At 42.8% G+C, this 15582-nt stretch overlaps 1 protein-coding gene across 10 annotated transcripts in view; it reads left to right on the top strand.

Annotated features, from left to right (window-relative positions):
• Positions 1 to 2182: 2182 nt before the first annotated feature.
• The window catches only part of Nf1 (neurofibromin 1), a 232595-nt gene continuing 219195 nt past the window's right edge, over positions 2183 to 15582 (top strand). For all 10 annotated transcript variants that reach the window (XM_087569750.1, XM_087569756.1, XM_087569753.1 and 7 more), the window contains 1 exon segment: positions 2183 to 2573. In XM_087569750.1, the coding sequence (XP_087425876.1) occupies positions 2514 to 2573 (60 nt within the window). In that variant the 5' untranslated portion in view covers positions 2183 to 2513.

Below are 15582 nucleotides of genomic sequence, written 5' to 3' on the forward strand. Positions count from 1 at the left end.
GAGGCCAACATCCCTGCATGGCAGTAATTGTCTGGAGCTGAGTGGTATCTGCCCTTTTAAACATGGGTGGGTGTGGGTAGGGATGCTCCTTAGTTAACCAGGCCTCACCTTCTCTGACTTAGACTCCCTACCATACCCCTTTGTTATGCATGGCTTAACCAAGTTTATGGTGTGGAATGGGCTGATAGATACTTAATATTGGTTTAAACTGTTAACGAACTGACTGAGTTCATTAGAGAGGAGGCTGGAACCTCCATCTGCAGAGAGGAGTTGGTGTGCAAGGGAGGAAATAGGACTTTGTACACAAGCACAGTAAGATGAATTAATGATCCAGTGACTGGAGCCCCAGCAAAGAAAGAAGAGCAAGAAGCCAGCCCTTAAGGTTAGAGAGCAATGGAGACAATCAGGAAGGAACCAGACAAGGAGAGGAATGAGACAGAGGACATTTAGAATGGAATACGGATGGAGGGAAGGGGACCCAGGGCTCAGCTATGTCTAAGTTTCAAAGATGAAGATAAAGTGCCAGGGCAAAGAGGCTAACCAGGGTCAGTGTGAGAAAGGGAAAGGGAGGTAGTGCTTCTAGATGTTTAGCAGTGAAGTAGATGTGTTGGGATGCTATTTGGGCTATGTGCTATGAGTACGGGCTTTTTCCAGGGTCCTGGCTGAAGAAAGCACAAAAGGCTCTTTAATATTCATTCATTTCTCTTCAGCACTGTCACCATCTCTGACATCATCATCTCTGACATCATCATCTCTGACATCATCATCTCTGACATCATGCTGCAGCTTTCGTCTTAGTGGGATGAAATATTAACTTGATATGCAGTTTGGAAGATCCCTAACCTACCAGACTCGAAACGTCTCCTACAGACATATCACTTTGTACATGGGCTAATAGCTCTGTGGATTTTTTGTGGCGAAACAAAAATTGTGGTTTTGTTTCATCTTATCACCGGGTTGGTATCTTTCTGTGTGGCTAATGGTTGATGACTCCAGGGTGTCATCTTGAGTGTATACACACTTTTGTTTGTTTTTGAGACAAGGCCACACTATGGAGCAGCGGTTGACACGTGAAGTTTTGGTTGCCTCTAACAAAAGCGAGGCACCCTGACTGCAACACATTTTAACACTAACTTAGGAAAAGTGCACTGAAGAAAACTCATCTCAAAGTCCTGTGTCGGACAGAGCACCTTTTCCTCCCCATCTACTGAGTTTCACCAAGTACCACTGGTTGGCCTGGAAGTCCTCAAGTAGAACAGGCTAGTCTCCAGCAAACCACCTTTTGGACTTATCCTCTTTTGTAAGTCCTTCCAACTCTGGTACTGGGCAACGGGAAGGCACTTGTTTCTGGAGAGCCACTCTTCTTGATTGTTCTTTTTTTTTTCTTTTTTCTTGATTGTTCTTAAAGCCAAACCATTTTGGTATTATCATCTCTAAGCCCTACTGGAAAGGTTTGCTTGAAAGGCTGAAATGCATAAATAAATGTTAGGCCCTTTAAGGGTCTTTACAGTGTGTTGAATTAGTCTTCAATCTGAATTATCAATCCTGCAAAAGTTTTATTAACTTGGTGTCTGTCAGTTTAGTAGGGGAATTTTGGGTTGGGTCTTGCTTTGGGAATTTAACTGACCTTAAAAAAAACAAATCACGGAATCTCTCTTGGCCTTTCTTTTACCCGTTTTCAGCCGCCTTCAGAAGTCCCATTGACTGCGTGGCGGTGTGTGCCTTATATTTTTAAGTGAAGAAAGCGGAGAGGGACTGAATACAGCCTCCCGGAGGGATCAGCGGCAGAGATCAGCGGTCCGGAGAGAAAGCCTAGCCTCAGGACACTCTAACTTCTAACCCCGGGAGCAATCCAAGCCCGGAGGCCAGCGGGGGAAGGGCTGTTCGAGGCGGCGGTGGCGATGACAACTGACGCACCGGAGTCGGTTCAGATTCTCTGGCCAGAGCCGGGAGCCAGTTTAGGTGGGGAGACCCGCGACAGTGAGGGACGCGCGCCTCCGGGCCCGGAGGAGTTAGGTGACGTCACCTCCAGGAGGACTCGCTTTTTCATTAATGAAACCGGCCAGCGCGGGCGCATGCGCAGCAGGCCCCTTCCCTCTCGCTTCCCCCTCCCCTTTCCCAGCCGCGCTCTCAATCTCGAGCTCGCTTGCTCTCCCTCTCCCCGAGCCGTGGAAAGGATCCCACTTCCGGTGGGGTGTCATGGCGGCGTCTCGGACTGTGATGGCTGAGGGGAGACGGCGCTAGTGGGGAGAGCCACCCACAGGCGCCCTCCCCTCCCCGGGCTCCCCTCCCCACCCCTCCCCCAGCCTCCTCGCCAACGCCCCCTTCCCCTGTCCCCCTCCCGGCGGGCCGCGCGGGCCCCCGTCCCCACCCCCGTGGGAACGCTAGCTGCCCGCACTCCTCAGCCGCTTGGCTCGCCGCTGCCCTCACCTCCGCGCCGGCCGCCCGCCCTCCGGCGGGCCCCGGACGCCGGCCCACCCGGCCCTCCGCCGCCCCCGGGTCTCGGGGAGGACATGGCCGCACACAGGCCGGTGGAATGGGTCCAGGCCGTGGTCAGCCGCTTCGACGAGCAGGTAACGGGCCGCGGCGGGCAGGAGGTGGGAGCGGGTGGGGGTGGGGACGCGGTGGGTGAGGGGAGGAAGGAGCGGCTGCCTCGCGGGCTGCCGGGGGTTCCGCAGGCCGGGGAAGGGCCAAGGAAGGGGGGACGCGAGGGGGCGGCCCGGGGATTCGGCTGTGAGCTGGGGCTCTCCTTCCCTCCTAAACCGGGGGGGTGGGGCCTTGCCCGTGACCAGCCCTCCATCCCCTTTATCCCAGCCCTTCCGCTTGCTCTTGGTGCGAGGATGAGTGACCTGGGGGCGCTTTCAGGGCACTCCATCTGGATTTAATCGTTCTCCCTTATTCTCCCCTTTTAAAAGGAGGTCGGTAATACTAGTTAGGGGTTCCCTCTTCCCTTAACTCCCACCACCCTCATAACTGGGGATAACCGAAGGAACCCTCGATCTGTTTGTGTACGCATCCCCAGTAGGAGCAAGATAATATCCTGCCCCACCCCCATTTTCTATAGCTGCCCCTTAGGGGCAGGAGTAGGGAAAGCACTGGTCTTCTTACTTTTCTGCTCAGGGCGTCAGCTTGCCTGGAGACTCCCAATTGATGTTCACACCGGCATCCCAGATAGACTGTTGACACAAGGTTGCCTTTTGCATTTGCTGTTTGCAGGGGAAACGGTGATTCTGAAGTGACACCCCCACCCCCTTCTTTGATGATCACACCCCCTTCTCCAGTCCCTGCTTGCCTGCAGAGGATGAATATTAGCTTTCTAAGTGAGACTCCAGGAGTAAGGAGAGAAGGGTGAAAGGAAGGGAAACCGCATTTGAGCTACAGACTAGACAGCAGAGACAGACAGCTAGGATGTGGTCCTAGGGCCAGTAATTGTTCCCATGATTTGTTGTTGTTTTAACTTGTTTTTGACTCTTCACAAGAACTTTCATTGAGACTACTTGGGATTAAGGGAAAGATTTTGTAGTTTAGGAAGGTTAGGGTTTTTTTGCCGAGTTTTCCACACATAAAATTCTAAGGCCGATGAATAGGCAGTCTGCACATAACGTACATAGCCTTTTGTCCATGATTAATTTTCTGCTGTAGTAGATAGTTGGGGTTGGTTTAAAGGGTGGTTGTTTTTTGTTGCAGTTCTGCCAGGGGCGTCCTTTAATGAGAGAATTATTTAGAATTGAACCAGTCTATTTTGTTTATTGGGTTTAATCACAAAACTGATTATCGGATCTGACAGGTAGGGGAAGGGTTTCTTCTTTAATTTGACCAGCAGACTTTTTTTTTTTATAGAACTTAATCTTTTGACCTATCTGACAGATTGGGGAACAGACAGAGGAAGTCTACAGGACATTGGGGAACCTACACAGAGCTGAATGTGAATGTGGTGGTGTATGACTTTAGTCCCAGCACACGGGAGTCAGAGGCAGGTAGATCTTTGTGAATTTGAGGCCAGCCTGGTCTATATAGTAAGTGTCAGGATGCCAAGGTTACTCAGGGAGATTCTGTCTCACCCCCCCAATCCCCTAAAAAACCCTATATAGATAAAATTTCATAGCTGACAGAGACTTCAAGGACTTGGTTCATTCATTCATCCTGTTTCCAGGATGCCTTTAGACCAAAAGGCATCTAAACAAACTGTTCTAGTAATCCATCTGATGAAGTAAATATTACACTATAAATAGGTCAAATTACAGAGCAGTAGATTTAATAGAACATTAAGTAGAGTGTTAGATTCTAAACTTGATAGAAAAGACTTGCTATGCAGAACTTAAAAAAAAGGGTTTGAAGGTGCTGAAGAGGGGTTTAGCAGTTAAAAGCACTTGTTGCTGGTGCAGAGGACCTGGGTTTGAGTCCCAGCAAATCAACACTATACAGTGTTCACAGTGTAGTTCACAATCATCTGTAACTCCAGTTCCAAAGGGATCTGATGCCCTTTTCTGAATCTTGGCACCAGGCAAGCGTGTGGTGCACATAAATGCAAGCAAAACACTCATACACATAAAATTAAGTAAATTTAAAAACAGAAATTTAAAATGCATAGACCAGTGGCTGAGGGTCATGACCCTTCCAAATGTACGGACCCTTTCACATGGACAGACCCTTTCACAGGCGCCACCTAAGACCATTGTAAAACACAGAGATTTCCATTATGATTCATAGCAGTAGCACAATTATGAAGTAGCAATGAAATAATTTTAGGGTTGGGGGTCACCACAACATGAACAACTGTGTTAAAGGGTTGAGCATCAGGAAGCTTGAGAACTACAGCTTATGCTGTAGACCAACCAAAACACACACAAAAGCATAATCCTAATGGAGGGCTGTGAGTGATTCACCTTACAATTTTCCCTGATTTTTAAAAAAGATGATATTTTTATTTATGTATACACACGCATACATATACTCTCACACACACCTCACACACACACGCTTAACACTAACATATATTCTCATAAGTACACATACTCACATAAACTCATGCACACACTAACACACACACACACACACACACACACACTCACATGCACTCATATATATACATTAATCCCCCCCCCCCACACACATATTCCCTCACTCGGTCACACACTGTGGCAGTCTGAAAAGTGCCAGATCACTTGGATCTGGAGTTAAAGGCAGTTACCTGACATGGGTGCAGGAACAAAACTTGGAAGAACAGCCAGTCAGTGCTTTTAACTGCTAAGCCCTCTTTCAGCCCCAACTTTTGCTAAGTTTTAAAAGTTAAATTAAAATTTCCTCCTTCCTTCCTTCCTTCCTTCCTTCCTTCCTTCCTTCCTTCCTTCCTTCCTTCCTCAGGCTGTTGTGGAATTTGCTGTATAGCTCAGGATGACCTTGAACTGCTGATTCTCCTGTCACTGCCTCCCTAAGTGCTGAGATTACATGCATTTGCTACTACTATGTCTGGCTTTTTCCTTCAGTTTTTACCTTTGGTCTCTAGACATATTTATCATATAAGAAAAAGAAAGTGCTCTGAATTTTAAAAGTAGAATGATTAATGGTTTTTAATACCATATATTGTTTATATATGTTGTAGGATCAGACTCATTACCATAAGGATATTAGTTTTTTAAAATGCCAATTTTGCCATCTCTTATATTGTAATTAAGAGAAAGATACATAAAATAAATTATTCAGCACAATGCTTTCTTACAAGCTTAAAAAATGTAGTAAGAAGCAGCTGGTCACTCCATGAGGCCAGTGGAACAACTATAGAGAAGAAGAAAACTGAAAATTTTAAAAAAGTTGAAATAACTATGATTCTCATATACAAATGTCAGTATATGTAGGCTTTTTTCATCCTTGCCTTCAGTCCCACAGGGGCTCTTTGACTGTGAGGCCAGCCAGATTTGTATTTGGAGTTCCAGAGCAGTCAAGACATTGATTTTTGAGATGCAAAACAGGGTTTTCAAGGCTTATCTTCAGAAATTTTTGTTAATTTATTATAGAAGAAATACATGTCCAATTCTTTTTTTTTTTTTTTTTTTTTCGGAGCTGGGGACCGAACCCAGGGCCTTGCGCTTGCTAGGCAAGCGCTCTACCACTGAGCCAAATCCCCAACCCCAAATTTCTACTTTTTTTTTTTTTTTGGTTCTTTTTTTTTGGAGCTGGGGACCGAACCCAGGGCCTTGCGCTTCCTAGGCAAGCGCTCTATCACTGAGCTAAATCCCCAACCCATGTCCAATTCAAATTAGGGTTTGTCTAAAATGTTTTTCTTATTTTTGTGTGTGTAGTATCCTCAGAGGTCAGAAGAGGGTGTTGGATCTGTTGGATCTGAGGTTATAGGTGGGCATGAATTTCCAACTTTGGTACTGGAAACCAAACTCTGGGGCTCTGAAAGAGCCACAAGCACTCTTAACCATTGAGCCATTTCTCCAGCCCCACTTCCACTCAAGTCTATCTAACTGTTGAAGGGTTTGCCCCCTCTTTTGTTTTTTGTTTTAGTGAAAAATCTGAGAGAGGCTAAATGGCCTACCAAACTCAGAGAGCCTTGTGTGACATGTACTGAATGTCAGACAGTTAGGGAATGCCTTGTCCAAGCGTCTCATAGACTTTGCTTTAATAATCCATTAAGTGCAGTTGGAAGGGTTTGCTGTTCTGTTTTGCTTCTGAGGCAAGGTTTCACTATGTAGTCCTGAATGATGCCTTTAGTTTCAGCACTCAGAGGCAGAGGTAGACAATCTTTGTGAGTTGGAGGCCAGCCTGGTCTACAAAGTGAGGTCCAGGACAGCCATGGCGGTTATACAGAGAAACCCTGTCTTGGAAAAAAAAAATTTTTTTTTTATGTGTATGTGTGTGAATGTATGAGCCACCTAACATGGGTGCTTGCAATTGAACTCAGGTCCTTGGGAAGAGCATGTACTCTTAACCCCTTAGCTGTCTCTCCAGCTCTAAAGCGTTATTTTCAGTCAGGGAGCTGGCTCAGTGGGTGAAAGCGCTTGCCCCAAGCCTGATGACCTGAGTTTTGATCCCCAGCACCTGCTTAGTGGAAGGAGAGACTTGATTCCCTTACATTGTTCTGTGACTTCCACAAGTTTCACTGAGGTGCTCAAGTGCCCCCAAAGTAATATAAATAAATGTAATAAATTATTTTCCAAATTTAGGCAAGTGAACCAATTATAAAAGTAAAAAAGACAGACAATTTTTTACATAATAAAATCCAATTATTTTTCCTGATAAGATCTCATATGTAGCTCTGGCTCTTCTGGAACTCAGTATGTAGATAAGTCTGGTCTTGAACTCACAGAGATCCATCTGCTTCTGGCCTTCCCCTCTTCCCAGGACTGGGATTAAAGGCATATGTCACCATGCCTGGATGTATAAAATCTAATTTTTAAATTTATAATAGCGTGTTGTTATCCCTATACATTGAGTACTAATCAGAGTGTTCTTCGAATACTACATGGTAGAGAGCTCACAGTACAAAATGATGAGCACATAACCATGCTAATTGGCTACAAAGATTGGTAAGAATTCAAACCTATTTTGGGTTAAAAAAAGGATCTATCCTTCCTAGCTGCTGGTCTGCAATTTTTATACGACTTTAAGAACATTGAAAAAAATATATATAACCTGTATGTTGAGGGAATAGTGTTTATTCTTTTGGATACCTCTTTTAAAGTGATTTCTTTTAGCACTTTCTCAGTTGGCATCCCAGTCTCCTTTATTTAGGATTTTTTTTTCACTTTTAAACTTACGTTTCCTTTGGAAAGGAAATGTGTCCTTGGTTGGCTTTCTCTCTGTGAACTGTACTTCTCTTCCCTTCCTTGCCAGACACTGCCTGTCTCTACTGTTTGCTCACCCATCTCCTTTATAGCTGTAAAAACTGGCTCTGCTTCACCCCTCCTAGACCGATGCTTTCCTGAAAAGGACTTCTTCTGGAAACACAGTGGTCTTTTCACAGTTGAGATAACCACTGTGATGCACCTCTCCCCCAAGTTCCCAAGACACAGCTCTTTCTCATGTACAAATTCAGATCCTTCTGTGTGTGTGTAGTGATCATCTTGAACAGAGGTGTTTCCCTTCCTCTTTCTTCCCTTTCCCCTTCCTCTTCCTTCTTTGAGATGGTCTTACTCCATAGCTTGGGCTGACCTTGAACTCACTACATAGCAGAAGCTGGCTTCTGCCTCCCGAGCTTCCAGAGTGCTAGAATAACAGCTGTGGACTGCACCTGGTCAGATGTGCTCTTTCTTTTTCTTTCTTTCTTTCTTTTTTTTTTTTTTTTTAAAGATTTATTTATTTTATTCATAGATGGTTGTGAGCCACCATGTGGTTCCTGGGAATTGAACTCAGGACCTCTGGAAGAGCAGTCGGTGCTCTTAACCTCTGAGCCATCTCTCCAGCCCGCTCTTTCTTTTTCTAACAGGTTTGCCTGTCACTGAACTGGGGACTCTTAAAACGGGAGCCTGAGTTTTGCTGTCATTCAATGTTTCTGTTCATATGCCAGCTGTTGGTTCTCACAAAGATCCTAGTTGTCCTCATCTGTTGAAAAGGAACCTTGCAGAAAACCTTTAAGGTTCTTTAAAGTTTAAACATTGCATGATCTTAATATGCTAACAGGGTTTCTTTGTGTAGCTCTGGCTATCCTGGAACTTGCTCTGTAGACCAGGCTGGCTTGCCTCTGCCTCCTAAGTGATGGGGTTAAAGGTGTATGCCACCACTACCACCCAGCTGTCATTGTTTTTTTTTTTTGAGATGGGGGGGCGGCGGGGGGGGTCTCTCTTTGTGGCCCTGGCTGTATTGGACCTGGAACTTACCAGGTAGACCAGGCTGGCCTTGAACGCACAGATTCACCTGCTTTTGCCTCCACGCTGGCTTGAATTTGTCTCTTATTAGCATAGTCATCTGAGTAGAGAATGTGAGCACTTTGAAAGTCTATAATGGTAACCAAACATAAGATTATTATACATTTTCCTTACATCTTTTTGTTTATTGCATTTTCACTAAGTAGAGTGACTAGTCTCTAGATATTCCCTGGTATGCTTGTTGGTTAGAATATTACACCTTGTTTTTTTTAGCATTTATTGAGGGTAATATTAAATATTTAGGGTACTGGTAGCATCCATTTGTAATTTTTGGATTCTAATAATTGATCCATTTTTCCTGTTTTATCATCAAGTTTGTGGCATACATATAATATGGTCTTCCAAGTTTGAGAAGTACAGTAAAGCAAGGTTGTATGAGTTAGACCAGTGTTGGACCAGTTGTACTTTTTTTTAAATATAACAGTTTTGTTTTACACAGCTTTTACTTGGCTTCTGAATAATAATAATAATAATAATAATTATTATTATTATTATTATTACGTGTGTTGTGTGCTACAACATACAGCGGTCAGGACAACATGCAAAAGTTGGTTCTGTTCTTCTGTCATGTGAATTCCAGGCATGGGTCTCAGGTCTACAGTCTTGGCAGTAAGCCACTGAGCTAACTTGACAGCCCAGGATTATTTTTTTCAGTCTGCTTTTGAAAAAAATGTGCTTAACATGAAGAATTCTGCCCTTAAAGCGAAAGCTTATTGATGTGATTTGTAGTAAGCCATTATAATGCCTTATTTTTACATCTTATTCTTTTAATTACCCAGACTGCAATGGGGGCATTTTTAGTGTAGTCTTCAGATTTGGTGTTCTGACGTTCTGTATGGGCCATGTTACTGAATTCTAACAACATGCTTCCTAAGGACATGGTGTTTTAATTAGAAACAGGTTTTTCATGTATATGTCATGCTTAGTTTTCATTGGACGTTTTGTGTTTGTTTATGTGTAAGACAAGGAATGAGAGGTATAGGAAGGCTCTTTTTTTTTTAAACGGAAGTTTAAGGAGGAGAATGTTCTATAAAAGAAGTGGAAGGGGAGGATTGTGGTCAGCTTAAACTGTTAAAAGGCTTAGGATCAATACTGAAGTAGAATATGAGCATCTTAAGCTATTTGCAGGGATTGACTTGTTTATAAAAAGCATCGGGTTGTTTCTTCTGACTTCTTGTAGAACACCCCCATTTTCTTAGGGAAGGGAAAGATCAGACAAAGCTTGACCTTGAGAATAGGAAAGTTGTAGTGAATGTGAATTGATGGGTGGTGTCAGTGACCTGTAAATCCTGTATTGTTACGGTGTAGTCTGTAGTAAACAGCAGTCAGAGATGTGCTGAAGAACTGGCTTGTATTGCACCCTCCTGAAGTGTCTTAGAGTGTATGCAGTACACTGAATATATTTGACCACTTAAAATGTTCTATGTAAACTGGGAGTGATGGCCCATGCTTCTAATCCCAGCATTCCATAGACAGAGACAGATTGATCTCTGTGAGTTCAAGACCAGCCTAGTCTGTATGGTGAATTCCAGGATAGCCCGGTCATATAGAGGAATGCTGTCTCAAGAAAAAAAAGTTATGGGGTTGGGGATTTAGCTCAGTGGTAGAGTGCTTGCCTAGCAAGCGCAAGGCCCTGGGTTTGGTCCCCAGCTCCGAAAAAAAGAAAAAAAAAAAAAAAAAGAAAAGTTATATACCTAAGATATGCGTGGTTATATTTTTGAGTTTAAGTAAAAGTGGCTTTTGAGCCATTGGTTATATCATCAAAAGAACTGAGACAGATAGCACAAACTAATTTGCAATTTCACCTAGTTTAATGAAGACTTAAAGCCTTACCTTCCCCCAGCCCCCATACATTGTACTGATTACCTTGCAGTAGCAATGACTTCAGATGCTAACTGAAGTTGAACTGCATCTTTTCTATAGATCACAAACCATAGTCCAGAACTAGTTTGGCTGAGGTTTGCTACTATAGCCAGCAAGCTATTGCCTGCCCTTACTCATATTTTATAGCTTTGGGTGTCTTAGCCTGTTGAATTTCAGAAAACTTTTTTCCCCAGAGGAAATGGTTCCCTTACTTCACCCTCCCCTCTGCTCAACAACCAAATAAGATCTAGTGTAAAAGGTATGATGTTAATTTAGTCCATGGTAGTACAATTCTGAATAAAAAGAATGACTAGTTTTTAATCATAATTTTATACCGAGATAATGACCTTTTCAGTAATTATGTCTTATAACATTTTCTTTTTTCTTTTTTTTTTCGGAGCTGGGGACCGAACCCAGGGCCTTGCGCTTGGTAGGCAAGCGCTCTACCACTGAGCTAAATCCCCAACCCCATAACATTTTCAAGTAATGCTTTTCTCCTTAATTGTTGATGAATTTCTTGGATCGTCCTCAAAAGTAATTTGGATGTAAGGAAATGATTCTTTCCACCTCCAGTTTACCTTCACTGTGTGTATCAGTGTAACCTTGGCCACTTTACTTCTGTATCAGTTTTCCATGTTTTTCTTCTGTAAAATGGGAATAACACCTGTCTAGTCACATCTTGGGCTCATTTAGTGTCTTAAGTGTGAATCTGGTACATGGTAGGAATCTGGTATCTGGTACATAGTCACAAGAATGTATCTAATTTGTGTGGTATTGTCTCTCCCCTTTCGAGTTTGGTGATGATCATTTCTGTATATAGCATGTAAGATGAGGGATACCTTGACGCTGCTTCTCTCTCAGATGCGTGCTGCATTTTACCTTTATGTTCATGTTAGAATACTGATTCACTCTGTGTGGATTGGCTGTATGTCAGAGGTAGATAGACGATTTAAACACAGAATCCGTAAATTTCAGTATAATAAATATTTTTGAAAATAATTTTTTGTTTGTGTGGCTGTGCATGTGCCATGCACACGTGCGGACTGCAGAGGACAGCTCTGTGGGTGCACTGCTTTCTTCCCACCTTTCTGTGTCTGAACTCGGGGCCAGGCTTGCATGGATGTGCTTTACCTGCTGAGCTGTCTCCCCAGTTGTGGACCCCTGGTTTATGCAGTGCAACACTGTTTCTCTGGGCGTGCTAGACCGATGCTCTGCAAAGGGAGCTGCTCCCCAGCTCATTGTCTTGATGTTTAGAGTATTACTTTTATCCTATTTTACTTCTCTACTATGTTGGGGCTAGAAAATAGCTTTTATGTATCAGGTAGATCCTACTCTTTCTATAATTGATAAGGGGGTAGAGAAAGAGGAACATTTGTGTTTCTTGTTTTCGGACTCTTGTAAATGAATTAACAGGAAATGAGGAGAGAAGATAGGATTTCTTTTCCCTCCCTCCCTCCCTCCCTCCCTCCCTCTCTCTCTCTTTCTTTCTTGACAGGATTTCTCTGTGTAGCCTTGGCTGCCCTGGAACTCACTCTGTAGGCCAGGCTGGCCTCCAGTTCAGAGATTCATCAGCCTCTCTGTTTCCTGAGCATTGGTATTAGAGACGTATCAGTTTTATTTTGATCACCTGTTGACAGCAAAAATCATTGAAGACAGAGTTCTCATTTCTGCCTCAATGTAAACTACCTTTGTGAAGTGTGAGTCTCGTGAATTCTGAGACTGTGATGTGGAAAATGAAGTGTAATCTGACAATGCAAATGCTTTATAATTCTTCAAATGTATTAATTTTTGTCCCTTTTTTGAGCTAGTCTTCTAATTGAAAAATATCCCCATCACTAATGAATTAGTCATAGAGCTGTCCTTTGGAGTCTTTAGTTATTTAAGTCCTGTTTCTGCTGTAACTTTCACAGATACTTGTCTAATTCTTAGATTAAAAGCAAAGTAGTAATTCATAGTTAATGATATGGTGAGTACAGGACAGTACTATTTAATTTTTTTTTTTTTTTTTTTTTTTTTTTTTAGAGACAGGGTGCTACTATGTAGCCCTTGCTGGTCTAGAACTCTTTGTGTAGACTAGACTGACCTCAGAGTTAAGAGATTCTCCTGCTTCTGCCCCGAGTGCTGGAATCAAAGGTATGCACCACCAGGCCCCAATAGAGATACATTGTTTTGTAATTCATTTTTTACAAAGTTATATTTTAGGATTACATTTTTCCTACCTTTAGAAGTTTTAAAAAATAGTTTCAAACACATTTCATTTTTTTCTATATTAAACACGAATTTTTATGGTTAGAGATTATCTTGAACTAGGTGTATAGTTCAGTGGTAGAGGGATTTTGTAGTATGACTCAGTGCCACCCCCACCCCCAAGATATTCCAATTTAAATGCCAGCAGTGTAAGTTTAATGGTAAAGTGTGATTTCAGTGAGATATATAAGTAATGAAATGATTAGGGTATAGATGGTTGTTACCATGCCTTTGGTACTGTCTAGACCAGATGCTGCCACTAGAGATGTAAGCTGAGGGCTAGTGACGTGTTTAATGGGTAAAGATGCTTGCCACTAAGCTTAATCACCTGAGGTAGACCTTCTGGATCCACATGATGGAGAAAGTGGGTTCCCCCAAGTTTTCCTCTGACTTCCACACATGTGCATGGGGTGATTCCACATATGTGCATAGGATGAATGTACACTTATTTACACACACAATGTGAAAAAAAACCCAAAAAGATTAAGATGAAGCCAGGAGCTGGGGTACCTGCCTATAATCCTAGCACTTGGGAGCTGAGGCAGGTGGACAAGATTTCAGGATCAGGCCTGGCTAGGTAGACTTTGTCTCCATTCTTACATGTGAGGTGACAGAGATGGTGGGAGCTTGCGTACAGTAGGGAAATCATGGCCTGGTATGGGGGGGAGGAAGGATTGGGTGAGCAAATGGAACGGGCTAGGACTTTAGCAGTGTGGACAGTATGGAGGCTTTAACTGAATGTTGAGGCCCTATTTTTGTTAATGGTCATTAAGAGTTGAGATAAGGAAAGCTGAGGACAGTGTTAGATAGCTGTTGAGTTTCGCTATCACGTTTCCCAGAGAAGGTTGCCAGATCAACAAGTACGGATATATGATGTCCACTTTAAAAAAAAAAGTGTTTGGCAGATTGACCTCCAATTCACTCTGTAGTTCAGGCTGTCCTTCACCTTGTGATCCTCCTGCCTGAGCCTCGTGAGCATAGTCATAGACCACTGTGCCTTGCTGCCTAGTTAGATTTGAATGCTGTAATTAAATAATAAAGGTTTAGTTTAGTTTAGGTATTCCTTAAATATGGTTTGAGGCATACTTACACAGTACTTACGTTTATCTGAGTATTGGCGACAATAATTTAGGCACCTAGGTGTTGGTGGATGTGGACAGAGAAACTAAGCCAGGGTACAGACTTCTTTTCTTCAGATGAGGAAATATCTAGAAGACTGTTAGTGAATGTGACAGTGTTGTTAGTGGGTAGTGTGTGAGTCATGAACCTTAATAAGAGTGGGTTTTTAAAAAGAAGAAAAGTTGGAATTTTGCCTTCTTCAGTCTTCTATTCAGTGTTTCTAATTTTACCCTCTACAACTTAACAGTAAGTTTGTTTACTTTAAAAAAGCACTTTAGAGTAACTGCTAAGCATCTGTCAGATCTATTCCATTCTCTTGTGTTCTTTAGCCATTTTATAGGGGACATATTTCTTAGACACCTCACCATCCTAAGGTTCTGTCTGTCTGTCTGTCTGTCTGTCTGTCTATTTTTGATGCAGCAGAGGTCAATAAGTGGTATACCCCCCCCCCCGTGTGTGTGTGTGTGTGTGTGTGTGTGTGTGTGTGTGTGTGTGTGTGTTTTGAGTCAGAGTCTCAGTATACAGTTTTGGCTAAGCTGGAACTTATGTAGAGCAGGCTGGCCTTGAACTCATAAAGATCTGTCTACTACCTCTGCCTCCTGAGTGTTAGAATTAAAGATATGTCACAATGCCTAGCTTCTTGCTAGTAGTTTAATATAAGAGGTTATTATGAGACTTAAGTAAAATTGATGATTTAAAAAATACTGAGGCAGGGGTGGGGATTTAGCTCAGTGGTAGAGGGCTTGCCTAGCAAGTGCAAGGCCCTGGGTTCGGTCCCCAGCTCCGAAAAAAAAAGAAAAAAAAAATACTGAGGCAAAAGGTGTAGCGGTACAGGTGTATAATAATAGACCAGCAGAGGTAGAGGGAGGAATCCTGACTTTTAAGCTATTCTGGGATTACATAGCAAGTTCAAGACCAGCATCTAAAAAAGCCAACATGTAATAGGCTTATAGCTTATCCATAGAGCATTTGCCAGCAGGCACAGGGCCTTGACTTCAATACCCAATGCTATGGAAAAGAAAAACTCAGATAACATGTTTTTGTATTTGTCTATTGCTAGTGCAATAAACCTATGAAGTATTGACTTGTGTCTATAAATTCTATTATTAAAATTTACTATAAGAATCTATAAAAGTAAAAGTAGGGGGCTAGAGAGACGGCTCAGCAGTTAGAAGTGTTTGTTGTTTTCGTAGAGGTCTGGGCTCAGTTCCTGATGGCTCATAACCATCTGCAACTGTAGATCCAGGGTATTAGATACCTTCTTCTGGCCTCCGAGAGTGCCAGGCATGTCCATGATACACAGACATTTATGCAGGCATACACCCAAATACTTATATCTTAAATGGCTTATATCCATTAGCATTAAGCCCCGTAGGTATCCTTACTCAGGTTTTACCCAGTCCCATTTCATCCACATTGCTACCCATTTGCTGCTCACCACCTTTCCATTGTTTTGAAGTGATCATGGGTGTGATTTCAGCAT

This window comes from Rattus norvegicus, chromosome 10, assembly GCF_021556685.1.
Source record: "Rattus norvegicus strain SHRSP/BbbUtx chromosome 10, alternate assembly SHRSP_T2T, whole genome shotgun sequence".
Classification (NCBI taxonomy): domain Eukaryota; kingdom Metazoa; phylum Chordata; class Mammalia; order Rodentia; family Muridae; genus Rattus; species Rattus norvegicus.